At 36.9% G+C, this 19544-nt stretch overlaps 1 protein-coding gene across 4 annotated transcripts in view; it reads left to right on the plus strand.

Annotated features, from left to right (window-relative positions):
- MAPK8 (mitogen-activated protein kinase 8) overlaps positions 1 to 19226 on the plus strand; it is a 40419-nt gene extending 21193 nt beyond the window's left edge. For 3 of the 4 annotated variants that reach the window (XM_058841031.1, XM_058841030.1, XM_058841032.1), the window contains exons 3-12: positions 1464 to 1593; positions 2781 to 2839; positions 2964 to 3102; positions 7769 to 7934; positions 13089 to 13160; positions 14962 to 15144; positions 15925 to 16049; positions 16995 to 17058; positions 17770 to 17847; positions 18285 to 19226. In XM_058841031.1, the coding sequence (XP_058697014.1) occupies positions 1464 to 1593; positions 2781 to 2839; positions 2964 to 3102; positions 7769 to 7934; positions 13089 to 13160; positions 14962 to 15144; positions 15925 to 16049; positions 16995 to 17058; positions 17770 to 17847; positions 18285 to 18430 (1162 nt within the window). In that variant the 3' untranslated portion in view covers positions 18431 to 19226. Of the gene's footprint in view, positions 1 to 1463; positions 1594 to 2780; positions 2840 to 2963; positions 3103 to 7768; positions 7935 to 13088; positions 13161 to 14961; positions 15145 to 15924; positions 16050 to 16994; positions 17059 to 17769; positions 17848 to 18279 lie in introns of all 4 variants that reach the window. The other variant, XM_058841033.1, reaches the window with a different exon arrangement.
- Positions 19227 to 19544: the final 318 nt, after the last annotated feature.

The raw sequence follows: 19544 nt of genomic DNA on the forward strand, positions 1-19544 counted from the left end.
TATACTGAGGATGTAGACAGTTGTAGTTTTAGTTGCTATAGAAATGCCAGATGCTTTGGATGTTACTAGTGTCCTTCTGATGACCAATCATATATTACTACTGCCTGTTTTCCAAATTTATTGCCCTTCCTAGAGCTGAGATCCCAAAACTGACCATGTAACTACTCTAGGGCCATTCTGTAATTGCTGCTAGTGGTAATTCAAACCTTTTTAGATAAATCACAGCTTTAAAAAATGGAGTTTTTGTTTGAGTGGTGGCAGTTTATTTCTTTTTGTTTGTGGTTTTTTTGTTTGATTGTTTCCTGTTGGTTTTTTTTGGTAACTGATCCAGCTTGATTTGGAGGAATATTAAGTAGATGGCGTGATACTATGATACTGAAACAGGCTCTAGGCTGCTGTTACGTGCGGGGAATGCAGAAGTTTAAATACTAGAACAGGAGTCCCTTGTTGGCAGCCTTCCCTGAAATGATCCTTATCTTTGGGGCAGGTGGGGGAATTCCAGATATAATGGAAAATGTACATCAGAGAAAGTTATCTGTACATGTTGCTCTCATTTTTTTTCTTTTGTGGTGTCTAGAGGTTTTGTTGAGGATAAATTACAAATCATTCAAGCCTACATACTGCATAGACAATCCACTTCTTAAAGCAGTGAGTTAGATTTAATAGATGCTACTGTTTACTGGCAGATAGTCCTTATTAGATTTGAATACCATTCTTAAGAAGAGAGAAAAAAATATTTTCTCTGCTGAGACTTTTTTAGTAACTGATAAATATTTCCTGAGTCTGCATGGCAGTCAGCTGTTGTATTAGCTCTTACAGGAAAAACAAGCCATGCCTTCCTGTCATGGAAATGTGATATGCAAGGGAGTTGTCTCCAATAACAGTCTTCATCAGTTAAACAGCCTGTGTCACTGAATCCTATGACAATCTTGGCATTAGTCTGCAAACAAAATGTTATTTTTTTTCCACCAAGTTAAAGCCAGTGACATCTAGAGGTTAAAGCTTTCTTGACAATTTTTTTGTCTTGACTTTGATGCTGTCATTGTCATCAGGATGTTAAACAACTACATAAGTGAAAGCGTGGGACCTTTTTGTAACCTACTTTTCCTGCCTTCTCCCTTGTAGTGTGAAGATTTTATGTAAAATTGATGTGCTTTTTATGTTTGAAGTGTTTTGGATCTTTTTTAGATGGTCTGTTCTTAAGTGACAGTGAGTGGCAAGAACTCGGTATCCTTGGAAGCAGAAATACTGCATTATATTGTAGAGATTGTCATGTGTTAATTCTCTGAAGCTGGGAAATATTTTTAAATTTTGAATCACTCTCACATTCCTAAAGCTGGATAACACTGGATAACATTTGGGGTTTCTGCAGTCATTATACAAGTTAGCTGAAAATGTTTGCAACTGCCACAGCTTAAAGGACCTTGACACAAGAGATGTAATAATGTTATTTTTAATTACAGTGCAGCTTATGATGCCATCCTTGAGCGGAATGTTGCAATCAAGAAGTTGAGCCGACCTTTTCAGAACCAAACCCATGCTAAAAGAGCCTACAGAGAGCTTGTTCTTATGAAGTGCGTTAATCACAAAAATGTGAGTGCGGTGTCCTGCTTCAGATGTTAAGGAATTAACTGGAAGGTTATCCTTTGTAAAAGTCTGGAAAGTGACTTCAGAGGAGATTTCCATTGCATGGTTGTATCTCCATGATAAGTACAGAAGGGTCTTGAAGAAGAGCTATTATTGGCTAGTTTTAATTACCTGCCCAGTCTTTAAATACCCCCTTCAACCTCGGCAAGGGAGTCAGTGTTACATTGCTAAAATTTACAAGCAGTGTCAAATAAAAGTACCATGGCTGGTAAGTGCATCCTGCTTCTAGGCACATAGGAGAAAAAAGAAATAGGCTGTGATACCTTTCTTTTTACCCTGAATGAGTTTAGAATCTTGTGTTGTGACAGTGGGGAGCAAATAGGTGATAAATGTATTGGAGTTGAACTGCAGAAGGCTGGTGTTGGCCATTTTATTCCTTCAGAGTCTGATGTGTGCAGTCTTCTTTACCTTCTGTTTTAATCTCCCATCAGGAAGATGTAATTTCTTGTGGCTGCTAGGGAGGGAGAGTGTCATAGGAAACTTGCTCTGTCTTCTAGCTTCTTGGGAAAATTTTGTAATTTTTCTCAGACAGAGATGGTTTATATGTGGATTCTCTGAAGGATGTTCCACCTAATAGCATCATTTGTATGATAGTAAACTATTGCATGCCTGCCTGATTCTTGATGAGTAGTAGCTTGGCCTCTTCCTGTACATCCCATCCATTCTTAATTCAGAATATCCTAGAGCATCTGTAAGAACCTGTTTTTCTGGTTGGATGAAGTTGTTTCTTCATCTTTGTCAGTGGCAAAGTGGTATCCTCTAGGGAGTCTTCATCCGGTTTTAATTTTATTATTCCTCAGGTACAAAAAAAAATTTAGCAGATCTTCAAACTGAAAGGAGAGGGAAGGGGAAGAGTGACTAAGCTCCTTTGGTTTTAAGATTTTAGTATCGTCTTGTTAACACACAGAGTGTCTTTAGATTATGTGATTTGGAAACACAGGAAAAATACTCCTTCCAAAATCATTTGTATCTGTTTGCATCACATTAGGCCTGGTTGAGCTACTGAGTATCTTGAGCTTTGTGTGTACCAGGAGGTTCATATCAGCATAATAGTTACCAGTTTTGAAACATTGACTCTGCAACTTTGCTATTGCTGTGGTGCAATTACCCTTCCTCTCTCCCTCTCCCTGCAGATAATCGGCCTTCTGAATGTGTTCACACCACAAAAATCTCTGGAAGAATTTCAAGATGTGTAAGTCAGATTTGAGCTAAAGCTGAGAATTTATTTTTAAAGTATTCATATGAAAAGATGAGCAAGAGAAAGAATACAGTAAAATGGCAATATTATCTGATTTTTATTTTTTTTTCTTCATAAGCTACATAGTGATGGAGCTCATGGATGCAAATCTCTGCCAAGTGATTCAAATGGAGCTAGACCATGAACGAATGTCCTATCTCCTTTATCAAATGCTGTGTGGTATCAAACATCTTCATTCAGCTGGGATTATTCATAGGGTAAGTGAACTAAACTGTATAATATGCATTGCACCTGGTTTTATTTTGAGTATTTAAAAGATAAAAGAAGTTACAAATAGGAGCATGAAGGGTGTTTCATAGCCTTGTCCCATAGGCAGGGAGAGGAAATCATCACACCTTTTTCCAGGGTAATTCTGGAATGAGCCTTTTGAATGTTAAAATGATTTGATAATGATCTGCACAGAGCAAACTGAAGATTTTTGCAGTGAGTTGCATTACCTCCTCTAATTCTGTATAATGTTCTACTTTAATAGTCATGGCGGGAAAGGATATCTGGAAGCATCTCTGCCTTTATTGTTTTGGTAACCAAACCTGAAATCCCATCTTTTGAAAGAACTGCCCATTTTATTTCTGCTCCTTTACTAGCAGAGTAATGAATCTATCTGAAATTTCCAGGTAAGGAGATGATAATAAAGACTTGTAATTGGAACTTGGATAACTGTGTGTCACAAATCATTCACTCAGATGGCTAACAGGCAGAACTGACTACAGCTTTTTAAATGGCATGTGGGTTGCAGTCTAGTCAAGAGATTTTGAATTAAAGGTTTCCTGTTGAGCATGTCATATGTAGTGGTATATAGATTAAAGATTGCTTGAGATTGTCTGATCATAACTTTCCAATTATAATCTTGTCAGTTTGGGAAATGGTAAGCTTGTATTTTTACAGTACTATGTTTTTCATTGTGACTTCTTTAAGAGTTTGAGAAGTTTTAATTTCTGAAGCAATAGAAAACATTTAATTAACCTTAGTGACGTGGGGTGGTTTCAGTCCTTACTACACAGTCTTCCTCATGATGTGCACAGGAAAGCAGATCACAAATGGCCATTCTGTGCACTACCACAGGAATTGCCATGTTAGGATGCTTGTCGAGGTCAGTGGTCCACCACAGTGTGACTGGGGTGTTGAATGGTCTGCAAGCTGCATCTGCAGTCTGACATTCCTGTTCAGTGTGCCATCTTTTCCTCAGAGGAACAGGGACAACTATTTGAATAGAAGTACAGCTTGAGTGGGCAAATGCTGCTTTCTTTTGCTCAGCTAGTTCTTGTACTCATCAGCTGCTTCATTCCAGTGAGGAGCTCAGGAAATGAAGGTGAAACCTTCCTTCTTGTATTCAGTTTCCCTGCTCTGTTGGAAGAGATGGGCAAGGGAGAGAGAAGCATTGCCTGCAACCAGGCATTGTACCTGATGCTGTTTAGTCTGCTTGTGGGCATTTGAGATAGTTCACTTGGGCTTTTTGCATTATTCTGGGAATGCTCAGCAAAACTAGGCTGTTTCACCTACTGTTGTGGTACTATATTTGCCTATGACTGAAATTATGCAGCCCATGGTGTTCTAATGTATGTGCCTGTGGGTCTGAAATAATGGTTTGTATGCAGTTTCACATTTCCTCTTCAATACTTGCATATGCAGGTTTAATGCTGTGGATTTTCCTAGGTCTCTTTTAGTTTCAGAAAACAGTATATTGTCTGGATGTGCTAGAGTAGGTAAAGTAAGAATGTCTCTCTGTGGATCTTAGCGCAAGCTTAAGGGAGTTTCTAAAAGTGTGCTTGCCTCAGGGTGGTTTGTACCCCTCTGAAGTAGGCATTGATCCTGTAGAAGTTGTGGATAAATTTAAACATTTTTACAGTTATAGAAAAGAGGTAACTACTTAGGTAGTTGGGCAAGAGTAAAGACAGCTTTGAGGATAGAATTCCTGCCTCTGTAAATGGGTTAAGTCTTTGAAATGCTTCCTATCATACAGGGATAAACTGTCCTAAAGAGACTAAATACAATTGCTATGTAAATAGCACCGTATGTATGCATGAATGCTTTTTAAAGGACATGTGCAGATACTTTTGAAGGACATTTCACTTGCATTGCCTTCCTGGTAGATTTTCCTGGTAGACAGCTTCTTAGACTTTGTTAGAAAATTGAGTATATTCAGGCACAGCATTACCTGCTGTGTGCATTGTGCCTTTTTACTTCAAGGTGCAAAGTATCAAAGTTTTGTTTCTTTGTGGAGGACGCTGAACAAAACCTTGGAGTACAAGGAAGATATCCTGCAAAGGCACACATGTCACACAGAGTGGATGGCTGCAGGGGTAACTCTGTACCACTCTTCTGGGCTCTCAGCACCAGTCCTTAATGTCCAAAGCTAATTACTTTATTGAAACTTCTTAAACATAGCCTGCCATACTGTGACTGCCCAAGGAGCATTCTGGCTATGAATCTAATGTTTAAGGATCTCTAAAGCTTTAAGCTTTTTTTGTTGTTGGTAGTTCCGCAACTTTTTTAACTGGGTTCTTTAGCTTCTATCATAGCTGTGGTAATCTCAGCACCTCAGTAATTTTTTCAAAGCTGGTTGAATGACTGAAATAACAATTTGTTTATGTGCTTTATAGCACTGGATACTGCTTGCCATAGAAATAAGTGTTTTTTCTAATAGCAAGCTAGAGGCATGGACAAAACAGAGAACAAATAACGAGTTTGTCAACTTCACCTTGAAGTTGTAGGGGCAAACTTAGTTGCCACATCAATGGGTAAAGATTTGACCATAACTTTGCACTGACTTTAACAGATGTTGGCAAATCAACATTACTGTGTTCCAACCATTTTGCAGAGATGCAATTTCCAGCCAATATAGAAGTACACATTCATTTATATTGCATAATCTGAGGATGAATGATCAGCATTGCGGAGTTGTGCCTCACTGACTTTGAGGGACACAGAGTGTCTCATTAGTCTCGCATCGGGGCTCTGAAACATTGAATTCTGCCCGATTTTCAGTACTTAACAAAGGGGCCTAATTATGGAAGCCCTTCACAAATCTGTTAGACAGAGAAAAGCCCACAGAGGCTATGAATTACCCTCCAGAGATGTCCCTGTCTCCTTGTCTGGCTAATGGGGAGACAGCCATGCAAAAATCTGTTTCTTAAGCTCTGACATTTTACATTTTCAAGGTTCAGTGAGAGATTTTTTGCTATAGGTTCTGGTTATATTTATCCATTCTAATTAATTTGATCACTCCTGAAGGAGCTTTGAGTTTCTGTTTATTTAGTAGAAGATACATATATATATATATATATAAGGGATGCAGGTTTTGCATCTCTGCATGAATTTGAATGTAGTGTAAGTCAATTCATCATTTTGATCCTAGGCTTCATGACAGCTACATATGGTGTTCAGAAATAAGGATGGACAGCATTTGGTAAGCAAAGAGAAGATCTCTTAACATTCTGAGTGTTAATCCCGTAGCTTTGGGGAGGATGAGTGTAGTTAATACTGTGAGTATGCACCTGGCATTCTGTAGTGAACATCCTGAAAATAATAGAAGTGTGCAGAAATAAAGCTGATAATAACAAGGACTGTAGCAGAATCTGAAACATGCATATTAAATAGCCAGAACGCCTTATAGAACTTAAATTATTTTGTGGTGTTTGAGAATGTTTTAAGCTAAAGTTGTCTGCAGAGTCCTTGTGTGGAAATGCATGTGTGAATATGTATGCATGCAAGGCTTTTAACTAGTCATTAAAATTCTGTTGTTCTGGAACTCTTTTTGTTGTTTCCTCTCTATATTTAATGCAGTTTTCATAGCATTATGAGGAGATTGCTGAAAGCCATCCAAGTACAAATGAAAACCACAAATCCTGCAGATACCCACCTTTAAGTCTTTAAGAAACAATGACAGATAGGGCTACTTATCAAATGCTTGCAGCTCAAGTGCTGGAGTCCTCTGTCAGATCTCAGGTTTTTCTCTCATTAATCTCAGTAGAATGTGGGCAGGAGGTTTCTTAGTCTTATCTGTGTTGTCCCATGTGCTGTGAATGATTGTGTATGATTGCAAGGTTATTCTGAAGTTACTCTGTAATATTTACTCAGTGACATTCAGGTGTTTGTAAGATCCTGCTGAGGTGATGACAGAGAAAGCCTGTGTAGTTTTTATATTAATAAATGTTGCAAAGCCAGTGTTGTCAATAGGGTTCAAGTGTAGAGAATAGTTACCATGTTGCTAACCAAAACAATCTGAAGCTATGTCAACATTTTCCACTCCACTTTAATGATTGTGGTAGTTTTTGGCAGTTTTTCAATGGTGCCTTTTTGGGTTTGGTTGCCAAACTTAGTATAAAACCAAGTCCTAAATTGGAAAGTAAAACCATGTGGACATGGAGATTTCTTTTCTGTTCAGAGAAATATATTGGTTCAAAAGAGGTAATGTGACCTCAACTAGCAAATAAACCTTTTACATTCATTATAATTCTAATAATTCTTGTATCAAGATGATTATTGAATCAAGTGGTTGTCATGTTACTTGTGTTCTGCATTGTAGTGATAATTATTGTTCCAGTGAGCAGTTTCTAGACCTTTCCTCAGAGCTAACACTTCTTACTAACCTCAATTTATTTCAGACATTGCTAACATATCTTGTAATGCTGGTTGTATTTTCCTTCTTTAATTGCTATATAAATCTACAAGCACAATAAAGGAATTAATTCTGTAATCTGCTGAATGCACATAAATTGATGCAAGGGGAAAAGAGCTGAAGTTATAGCAATAACCTAGTTGTGTGCATGGGATTTAATGTTAGCAGTGTTATCTTTTAAAAATGTGAACCACAGACTACTTTGTGCTTGTCTTAGCAGTCATATATGATGTTTCTTTTTAAAGGATTTAAAGCCCAGTAATATAGTAGTAAAGTCAGACTGCACTTTGAAGATTCTTGACTTTGGACTGGCCAGAACTGCAGGAACTAGTTTTATGATGACGCCTTATGTAGTGACTCGTTACTACAGAGCACCAGAGGTCATCCTAGGGATGGGATACAAAGAAAACGGTCAGCAAATATAGTCTTTCTTTGGCATAGCTTTATTTTTTTTTTGTTTGGCACACCACATTTTACATGTTAATGTTTTTTTCAAGCTGTAAAAATTTTATAAATTAGTCTTGTGACCAAAATGCAGATTCTGGATACACCTATTTGTTTATTCAACTCAACCCATTAGTAAAAGTTTGCATTTAATAGGAGCGGAAATTGAGGGCCTTGTTTGTTTAAAGATTTAAATAACTTCCTTGGTACATTACATGACAGGAAGAACTGGAAATATATTTTCTTAAAATGTGGTATGTACTTTGTATCTGACTTTTGTATGTATCTGACTTTATTCATGATGAAGATGTAAATTGTGATTTATCAGTAGATAGGTGTACTAAATTGGATGCTAAATAACTGTATTGGGTATGGCCTTTCAGGAAGTAGGGAGCATAAAGTCTACTGAGGAACCAACAAGCTAAGATTACTTACTGTGGCATTGCTTTTCATTAAAACCAGCCTCCTTTAGGCTTTTTGCATTAAAGAAAGTGTATTAAACAGTAAAAGTGCATTAAGTTCTTAATGTTGCTGAATGTGAAAAATGAGGTTCACATATTTTTTATAGAATTTCAAAGTTTAATAAAATGACAATTAGGAGACAGAGTTAAAGTCAAGTGTATAGATATGGCCGGGTGTCTCTGCATTCAGCTAAGAGAGCACACCTACTAACAAAGGATTGTCCCTTAAAAACAGAACCCTACTACATATCCATAAATTCTTGTACATATTCATACATTCTTCTTGGGATTTTTGGTGTTCTTCTGTTTAGTTTTCCCTTGCCCCCTTCCCAATAGATCAATCTTCTTGCCGCCATCAAGATTTACATTCCCTGATAACAGAAATGCAATAAATTCCTCCCCCAAAACTCTGGTTACGGTGGTCTTCATCTGGATAAGATAGTTTATGAATGCAGGGGGTCTCTAGCTATCATTTTTGGTCTTTGGGTTATACAAACAAGAATAGTTTTTGTTTTAATACTATGCCATAGCTTAACATATATGTATTATACCACTATTTCTAAGTTTCATCAATAACAGAAATAAAGGAAACTATATTAATACAGCTAAATTTTCTAATCTTATACATACAACATTCATTATAATATTTGCGAAAAGCCAGTAATATGATATGTATCTATAATACTGAAGAAAAACTCAATAACATACTTGAGACAAGCAGACAGAGAGTACTGTCATCATGCATCATAGATTCTTTGAGATCCATGACAAATTGCAAGGGAATTTTATTTTGCATACACATCCTCCTCACCGTACTCACTCTGTTACCAGTCTGCCTCTCAGTATCTTCTACAGAAAAATAAAAAAAGATCTGTCATCTGAGGGAAACACAAGTTTCCCTATCATCAAATACATTGCACCTTCAAGGAAACAGCCAGTGGTACCCATTAGGAAAACAAAGTGACGTGTCATTCCTGACACTCCCTTGCAGTGCCCTGGTTCTGCTGCCATTTCACTGCTGTGTGTCCCCTTGCTCGGGCAGCTCCCTGGTTCCACTTGTCAACACCTCAGTGTGTGTTTGAAACTCTTCTGGCCAGGTCTCAGGGAGGCCCTGAGCTGACTCCTGGGGTTGTGAGGTGTGTCTCCTCACCTCCTGACACAACTGGGGCTTGCTCTGCCTTTCAGCATTCCTAATACAGCCTGCAAACTTGCCTGGCAACTGCATACCATTGCAGCAAGGGACTTCAGGCTGTGTGTGAATAGTGCTAGCGGTGAAAGAAGCCAGATCAAAGGAATGAGAGTGGATCTTTATTGCAAGACTGTGATTTTTATTTGTTTGGACTGTTAGTGTGCATGAGAGGACGTCGTATATTTCTTCAAATGTCCTCCGTGGTTGACTGTTTTTTCCTGTAATTCAGGAGTCACAGGCTGAGTAAAGCGAGTTAGTTATTTTTTTCAATTGCTAAAATTTTCTAGATTTGCAAATTTAAGTTTTTCCTTTTTTTTCCCCAAGACTTTATGTTGGCTATTTAAGGGACATTAAAGAAAAGTACCTAAAGCTGTAGTAGTGAGTCAGGCAGCTGTCTTACAGAAGGAATTGATAAAATGAAAGTCACAAGTTTTCTGACTCAGCTTGCCCAGTTTAAATTTTTCTCTTAAATAGTAAGTAATTTTGGGTTGAAAAAGTATGAAACATTCTTTCCCCTACTGGAGTTAGATTGTATTCTAGAATATCCTGTCAAACTTGTGACAATCCTGTTCCTTATGGAAGCGTGAGTTGTGTTGTGCATCATAAACAATAATAATTTACTTTCATTTGAAAAGCTAAGTCTTCCCAAAGCCAATTACATGGCCATTGAAATGAGAGTGGCACTTCTGGAGGATGTAAATGTATGGAGTGAGTCCAAAGCCAATTACATTCCCATACATACAGCTCTCATTAGAAGGCAGTTTACATGAGCTGTTAAGTCTTCTCAGCCAAGGATTTTGTGGAGCTGCCATGACAGGGAGATGGGTATCAAAGCTGCACTTACAGTAAGAACCATGGGCTGTCCAGGAGCCTCACCTGTTAGTACTGATGCATATTATAGCCCATCACACCCATAGTTAAATTAACTGTGAACTTTTTTAATGCAGAATTAAATATTGAAAATTGGCAATTAACTAATGGTTACAGGGTTCTCTGGCAGTTTCCTGCAGTTCGTGCCCTGCTGAACTTGTGGGAGGATCGCAATGTATATTTTGATGACTGAGTTAATGTACTGCAGAATAACATTTTTTTGGTGCTGTAATACACAGATAGAGAATCTTCAATTGTTTCAAAGCTAGCAAGGAGCCCAAACAAATACAGAATTAACTTTTATGTAGGGTTTGTTACTGAAGGATGTTTGAGGATGTCACATTAAGAAACCAACTAAAGGACACCAGAACTGTGCTCCTTAACAGATTATGCACTGTTACGTCCATGATTATCAGCAAGGAAACACTGAAAAGCAAGGAAAGTCCTAAGCACTCTGATACAACTACTTTTACATTTCCTACTAGGTAGATTTGGTTTAAACTTTGTTTTCACATGGTGTTTTTTCTCCTAGAATTATAAACTTCAGTAAGTTCTCTGCATGGGCTTGTTAAGAATAAAATTGACTCCTTATGACAGCAATAGATTTTTTTAAAGTATTTTTCAAATCTGTAATGAGATTTTAGTCTTCTATGAAAGTGTTCACGGTGGCACTAGTTCAGCTTGCTACAAAAGTTAGACATCTGTAATTAGACAGGTTTTTTTTTATTTAATGAAAGCAGCAAATCAAAGCACCACAAAACATCTCAAGTTTGATTTTGTAGAGATACCAGTAGAATAGTAACTTTTATCATGTTAGACAAAAGCTAATTACAAGAGATTCGGGTATATTTTTTGTTTGTGATTAAGGTTATTTAGCAGATTAAGAAGTCAGCATTCAGCGTTTTTTTAAAAAGTCAAATGCAAAACTTGGTTTTCTTTCTCTAAGCCAAAGAGTATGTACTTGAGTATTTGAAAAAAAAGTTTTTAAAGAAAAAAGAGCACTAAACTAAGGTGTTGACACTATTTTTTTAAATGAGCAAGGCCCTTAATTTTGACCTATTAATATGCACAACTATGATCTCCTATCATATTATCTAGATACTATTTTAGAGGAACTTAAAGGAGAAGGAATATTGAAAGATAAGAAGCAATATTGTTTGCTTGACATTGTTGAGCTCCTTTAGAATATTTACATATAATTCTTACTATACAATTGTTGTCACTTAAATCCCCCTCTTACCTGCTTAATTGAAATTCCAGTGTCATATTTGACATAAAAATACTTATAATAATAAAATTTAATTGTTGTGACTTCAAGAAAACTTTTGCATAAGGAATTAACAATACCTCTGAAAGTAACCGAAAAAGAAATTGGCTTACCCTTGCAAAGTAAACTTGTGCATCTTTATGTCTTCTGAGTGATTTATTTTAAGGTAATGTAGAAAATGCATATTTCATTTTTTTAAAACTGCTTTTGGGTTTTTCTTTTGTATAAAATGTTATTACAGCATAACTGGAGAAATATTTTAAAACAAATTATTTGAACTGAAAATCTAGGAGCATACTAACATTGTCATTAACTGATCCTCTAAAATTCTAAGTGATCTTTTACTGATTCTGTTTGCTTTTTATTTAAAGTGAGAGAGAGAGATGCATGGTAATCCGACTTCTAGGAAATACTTGATATCAAATTGTAATTCCTATGTACTACCTAATTAATTATCCTAAAAAGTGTGAACTGTTTCAATAGGCAATATTTTTACAGGTCAATTTACTTAGTTACTTTTAGAATTATTCCTATAATTACAATGGAATTACTTTTAAAGAATCAATCTGTCTTTGGTGTTTGAGTCTATTCTCTTGGCAGAGGTATCTTTGAAACCTCCAGCCTTGGAAAAGCGCTTTACTCTGTTTGATTTCTCTCTCTCTCTCTCTCTCTCTCTGCTCAAGCTCTTGCTCTAGCACTGCAATAAACAAAAGGATGTTTTTCTGCCTTGTATTTGAGACAGTTAAAAGCTAATCCTTACCACATGGTGTATGTTAAACTGTTTTCATTGATTAATACAAAGACTTGCTCTTCTTCCTGTGCTGTCTTTGCAGTTTATAGGATGCAGTCATGTTATGCTTCTTTTAATTTTAAATGACCGTTTGCTTTGCTTTTCCTTCTTTTTGTGCTACAAACATAGTGGATTTATGGTCTGTGGGGTGCATTATGGGCGAAATGGTTTGCCACAAAATCCTCTTTCCAGGAAGGGACTGTATCCTTGTGCTGCTGCAGCAGGTTGAATTAGTTAGGAAGTGATTAACCTTTTTATTGATGTTGTCATGAAGATGCATATTGTACAATTTTTTTTTTTTTTATTAAATGAACATGGATTTTTCTTGTGATACACTTAAAAAAAAATCATTTATATTCAGGCTGCACCTAGCAGTAGGACATAGTCTCTGCTGGTCCTGTAGTTAGCATACATTCACCTTCACTCATTTTCATTGCACATGCTTTTTATAGTCACTTCATGTGTATATGTGTGTCTAGATGTTTTTATTTATTTTATTTCAGTAACTATCTTTTATGTTAATATCATTGCATTTTGTTTTCAGTTGACATTTGGTCAGTTGGGTGCATCATGGGAGAAATGATCAAAGGTGGTGTTTTATTTCCTGGTACAGATCGTATCCTTACCCTTGGCCTAGGATGTAGTTGTAAAAGGTCAAAAGATACTGCAGTGATACAGTGCCAGATGAAGGTGGTTATAATTTTTAAAATACTGGTTTTCAACTGCCTTTTAAAATTGCAGTTTGCAAGTTCATTATATACCACTTGGGCAAACAGTTTCCTTTTTCCTTTTTCTCCCTCTTCTTTTCTTTTTCTAATGTAATAATATAGTCCCTATCCATACTTTTGAATGTTGTCATGCTATTGACAGACTTATTTTTGTTTAGATGGTGTTTCTTGGTTCACATGCATTGGGTTTTACTTTGGAGTTCATTTTTATGTAGTAATTTACTAATCTTGTGTAGTACCTGAGCATGTTAGTAGTTACTCTTTGCATTTTATAGAAAATATTTGCCAAAATTCCTAACCATCTTCATTAGTTACACTCTGGAGATTTATTTTTTGTATTCAGAAATGATCATGCAAGCAGCTTTCAGAAATACCTGGAATATTTCTATTCCATGAATGGCTTGGTGGTGTCTATATGGGTTGTCCTGTGAATGGTATTTCAAAGAGTATGCTCCAAACAAACAGAACTGAAACCTCTAGATCATTGCTAAAATTAGTGAAAGTAATTGGATTTTGATATCCTATCTGTTTTACTATTACAGAGCATTTTTTTAGATGCCATCAGAAATGTTTCCTGCTTTTACTGTTTAAAAATTGATATAGTAGCATTTAGGGGTGAAAGTGGGGTGGAGATTTTTGAGTCATGGTAAGGAAATGCAGAGCATCCTTACTTTCACACAGCTCTGTCATTGCATGAGCTGCACCATGCTTTGCTTTATGCATCTGGTTTGCTGGCATGGCTTTTCAATTTAGACTCAGTGCTGTACAATGTAAATGGTTCCTTTTGTCAAGGCCTGTACTAAAGCTCAGCAGAACCTGAGAATCCTTATATAAAGATCTGCTGTTAAGTTTTGAGAATATAAGAGAGGGTCTGCTTCAACCCACTGTAGATTTAGGCAGCCTGGTATCCGGTCTTTGACAGCAGCCAAGAAGAAAGAGTTGGAGAGTATGTGAATTAGTCTATAAATTTTTATCTGATTCTCCCCCAGTATTTGACCATCTGCAACTAGCAATTCCTGAGTCAAACTTGTTTTGTTTTGGTAAAATGTATTAAATTCTTCTGCCCTGAAGTAGTCAGTCTCCCCTTTACAGTGTGTAAACTCAGTTAAGATGTTCTTTATGCATCCTTGAAACTGTAACTTCATTCAAATCCCTGTCAGTATTGTCACTGAGCCGTGTGGGCCAGGCCTTGGTCCTTTGTGTGCCCACTGGTGCTCAGTGTTGCACGTGCTTGGTGAGAGGTTGTCCTAGGCTGAGCTACCAAGAGAAGAATGAAGGACAAAGCACCCATTTGGGGTCATTCTCAGGAGCACCTTGGTGATGTGTAGTATCACACATCACCTTGACTGCTGTCAATGTGTTTTCAGATCAGGGTTCTCCAGAACCTAGACAAGGACTTAAGCTAAATTTGTTGTATTTAAATATTTTGTGAGTCTTCTAATATTCTGTTTCTCAGAATTATATCCTTTTCTAGCCAGTAATGATTTTGAGTGAAATACATGTTGCCTTGACTACACTATCATAGTCTTGCTTTGTTTCACCATTTAAGAAAGTAGTCGTAAGTCATGATGATGAACTTGATACTTTATTATAATTTCTTGTGTTTTCTTTGTTGGTTATTTCATGTGGTTTTAACATAACTTTCTAGCTGAAAACCAGACAGTGTTTTTCTTAGCTGCATAACCTTAGATATTGATCAATGGAATAAAGTTATAGAGCAGCTAGGAACACCATGCCCTGAATTTATGAAGAAATTACAGCCTACAGTCCGAACTTACGTGGAGAACAGACCTAAATATGCTGGATATAGTTTTGAAAAACTCTTTCCAGATGTCCTTTTCCCAGCTGACTCTGAACACAATAAACTTAAAGGTATGGTCTGTCTTCTGTGTGTTGTACATTTTAAAAGTTTTAAAACTGTGGTATATTGAACAGATATGTAGCTTGGTTTTATTCACCATAAAATCGTCCTGCTAAGGTTCTAAATATTTATATCATGAGACTGGATGAACATGCTGATATGTGCTTGCCTCCACTTTCATATCTTCATGAGACAGATCCTATTCTTGGAGCTGTTATAAAGACAAGTAAATATCTATATTCTTCCCAATGACAGATGCCAACACAGTTTAGAGAAAAGGGGGAGGAGGCTGGAATAGAAGTTGTGTAGGCAGAGCAGATCCTTGTTCTCTAGGGATGAGAATAAGGGATTTATGTTCATAATACATAGGTACCCTGTAGTTACTTCAGTGACTTACTGGTTTTAAAGGCCACCTAGTCAGTGGAGTAACTCGGTTTTTTCTGTGACTAAAAGCATGTGACAGAAAGGGGGCAGTAGGTGCTTGCCTGCTGCTATTCCAGACAAGGCTGCACTGCCACCTGAGCTGTTTCACATAAGGATGTCACACCAAGGGACACTGTATGCTGAAAATGGATAGTGAAACATGTTTGACCCCTTTTCCACCCATGCCATTCTCTTCAGATTTTTTTGCCAAAAAATTGACCGCTCTCCTAAACCGCAAATTATGTGAGGGCTGCATAGACATCTAATTAGAACTTGATTGCTCTGACCCTTCTCTTTAAAAGTTTGAAACATTGTGTTATGTGTTCTATATATGGCAGTAATCTGAACAAAAAATTTTATTTTTGCAGCAAGTCAAGCAAGAGATTTGTTATCAAAAATGCTGGTTATAGATGCTTCTAAAAGAATCTCTGTGGATGAAGCCCTCCAGCACCCATACATCAATGTTTGGTATGATCCATCAGAAGCAGAAGCTGTAAGTTCTTGTTTTAGGTGTCTGCTTAGGAAGCTACTGTATAAAGCTTCCTTACTGTGATGCTTTGTACAGCTGCTTGACAGAAGATTGTTGCATTAGCAGCTCAACTGAGCCATAATTGTTTTTATTGATGTTAATAGATGTGCTTATTAGAAATAGCATCAGGAATGGGCTGAGGTTCCTGTCTCCATGTTTGTGTATCTCTGTGTCGGTGCATAATTGTGTATCATCTCTTGAACATGTAGTCATGCATCTGAAATATTTTATATAGGGTTCTAATGTATTGAGCTTTGGTTGTTTCAGTGTGATTTGATTGCCCTTGATGGGGTTCTGAGGTATTTATTCCCAAGGAAGCAAAGTATTTTCATTAGCTGTAGGAATTGATACTATTCTTCAACTAGAAATAAGTGTTTCAGCAAAATCTGAATGCAAGATCTTGAGCTTTCAATTATTAAAACTAATGAACAGAGGGATTAATATAATTTTTTTCCTTGAAAATTTAGTTTCAGGATAATTTCAGCTTATGAGAAAAGTGTTTTTTTTAAAAGAGAAGTTTGGTGATGGCCACTAAGAATAGAAAAAGCTACTTGATGTAAAGGGAGCAATTATAATTCTGCTCTGTAATAGCTAGATAGAAAATTTAGTAATTAATGGTAAGTAGCTAAAAAGAACTGCTTGTGCTGGAGACTGCTGAATTTAGGAGCTCTTCTACCAGACTGATCAGTTTCCCTCTTAATTATTACAGTAATGTAGCAAATTTATCAGAATAACTTCAAAGACTGTGGCAGCATCTAAAAAATAGGCTAAGTCCACGTATGAATGGATATATAATAATGTAAATGTTACTTTTAAATCAGGTTAATGTTCTGAATGGTTAATTTAATTTTTAATTTATACTGGTTTTGTATCCCTCTTGATTGCTCTATGATGAGTTTTGTTTTTCAGCCTCCACCAAAGATACCAGATAAACAGTTAGATGAGAGGGAGCACACGATAGAAGAGTGGAAAGGTAAGAAAAACATTTAAAGTATAATGAGGCTTTTGGGAGTGTGCTGGGCCCTAGTGAATACTGTTATTAAAGTTCTTCTGAGCATCCTAATAGTATTTACTTCATCTGCTTGGATGTCGGGAGAACAGATCAGTGCTTCACAGCCTCTCAATTGTTGGGACACAAACTTCTGCAAGGGAGATGAACCTTTGAAGTGAACTAAAGACCTGCTCATCTCAGTCTCCTTTTGCAATCCACAGGACAGCATTTGTAGGGAGGGTAACTCTTCTGGACAAACTGCTACAACTGGAAAAGCTGCAGGACCTTGAGCAGTGTAGTAATGCTGAATTAGAAGGACAAGTCTGACTGTGCCTAGCTCTTCCTTTGAGGACTGCTGCTTGAGTTTCCCTTACCAAAGAAGCCATTGCTGAAAACTGAGTGGACCTTAAGGCTCGGCTTAGTCTTAGGTCTCCAAGCAGCCTGAATAAAAGAACCTTAGGGCAATGCCAGTGTGTTCTCAAGAGTGCCAGGCCACTTTAGCTCCAACAGAAAAGAATGTACATTTTTTATCACTTGCCAGTTGTTGTGTAGCCTACAACCTCTTGTTGAAAACTGATTCTGAATAGTAATAAACCTATTAAATTTAAATGAATATTTTAATGGGAGATGTATTATTGATCTAGTCTTCTGATTGCAAATTCATTTTTTGCCTTCCCTTCTCTGCATTTTCAGAGTTGATATACAAGGAAGTCATGGACCTGGAGGAGAGAACCAAGAATGGGGTTATACGTGGCCAACCAGCCCCTTTAGGTTGGTTACAATAAAAGCACAGTACAAGGCTTCACTGAGTTGTAGGTCAGGGGGAGTAAGATCTTGTCTGATCAAGACATCCAAAAGTAACCTAACTCAAAAATATGGCTCTTAAATGACCTAACCTCTTCAACTGAGACATTGTATATTTGAGTGGAATATACAGGGCTGACATCTTTTTATTGATCTGTTCGATCCCCCTATCTTTGTCCCTGTGTAATTGATTCTTCATTCATTTCAGTTCTTGACACACCATCAAAGCCCCACATTAAAGACTTGTGGGTTTTATTTATTTTGACAATGGATTGAGACACATCTCTTCAAACTTGCCAAAACAGGGAAAAGTAACAGCCATTAGGAAGAGACAGACTAATGCAAGTACTGAACCGTGCAACTGTATCTGCAACTGATTTGCTGTTTTGTTTCTCATAGCACAGGTGCAGCAATGATCAATGGCTCTCAACACCCATCTTCATCATCATCTGTCAACGATGTGTCTTCAATGTCAACAGATCCAACATTGGCCTCTGATACAGACAGCAGTCTAGAAACCTCAGCTGGACCTCTGGGTTGCTGTAGATGACTACTTGGTCTTTTGGGGGGTGGGAGGGGGGTCCTTTTAGTCATTAATAGGGCACTTTTAAAATTTGGTGGTATTTTTGAGTGTTTTTTCAAAAATAATCATGGAATTCATCATAAAGTGCTGTAATTTCAAACTGTATGTTGTGTTATAAGCAGCCACTTTTTTGCTGTAATTAACTGTAAAATATTAAACCTGGTAATTTTTATTGTGGTTTTAAAATCTGCATATTTGCTTTACTATTATGCTGCTGATCTTTTTTTACTGAATTTGTAAGATTTGTTTTATCAAAGCACATATTAATGTTGTGGTCATTACCATATGATGAATTATTTAAGATTTTATAGGTTTTCAATTTTTTAATTAGAATTTATTCTAGATGTTTTGTTCATGATATCCTTCAAAGTTTTATGCTTGGTCATACATCTTTGTCCAGGTGGAGGGGGAGAGAATTCAGCGCAGCCAGCTGTAGTTTCAGGCATACTACTGTGGTGCTGGGTAGTGAACAAAATCCTCTTTTTATTTTGGCCATTTGCCTATAATACTTCAGCAAAAGCAACAATTAGTGAGACTTTTTTCAGAGAAACAGAAAAAAATCCTTTGCAGAGTTACATCATCTGAATGGGTTTATGAACTTAAGAAAGCAAAGCATATCTTCAAAGCTGCAGAAATATCCAGCCTAGCAGAGTAATGTGATGTTTTCTGCAGAGTTGTGGCATGCCAAATCTTGTGATCACCATAAAACATGAGGATACTTCATGAATAATACATTGCAATGCCAATAAACTGTTTACTTCTAGCTTGTAGCCTGGTTTTGTACACACAAAATGAAGTGTATCCAGGATGTTTAGACTGACAAGAGGGAAAATGAATATGCTGTAGCTATACTTTCATGTGAGACGTGATTATTGGGAGTTCTGGTTCTTACTAGTTTTGTCTACTAAGGCAAGTGCTTTTTGAGTGCTTTTTGGGTCAAAGAGGGAATGACATGAATGCAGTAGGGGCAAAACTTTGGCTACTCTTTCTCCACCAAAAGTAACTATTAAAAACCATGAAGTGGTAGGAGAACCTCAGGATTTCTGTAGCTAATGCATTAATTGAGCAATATAATGCCATC

Source organism: Poecile atricapillus, chromosome 6 (genome assembly GCF_030490865.1).
Source record: "Poecile atricapillus isolate bPoeAtr1 chromosome 6, bPoeAtr1.hap1, whole genome shotgun sequence".
Taxonomy (NCBI): Eukaryota; Metazoa; Chordata; class Aves; order Passeriformes; family Paridae; genus Poecile; species Poecile atricapillus.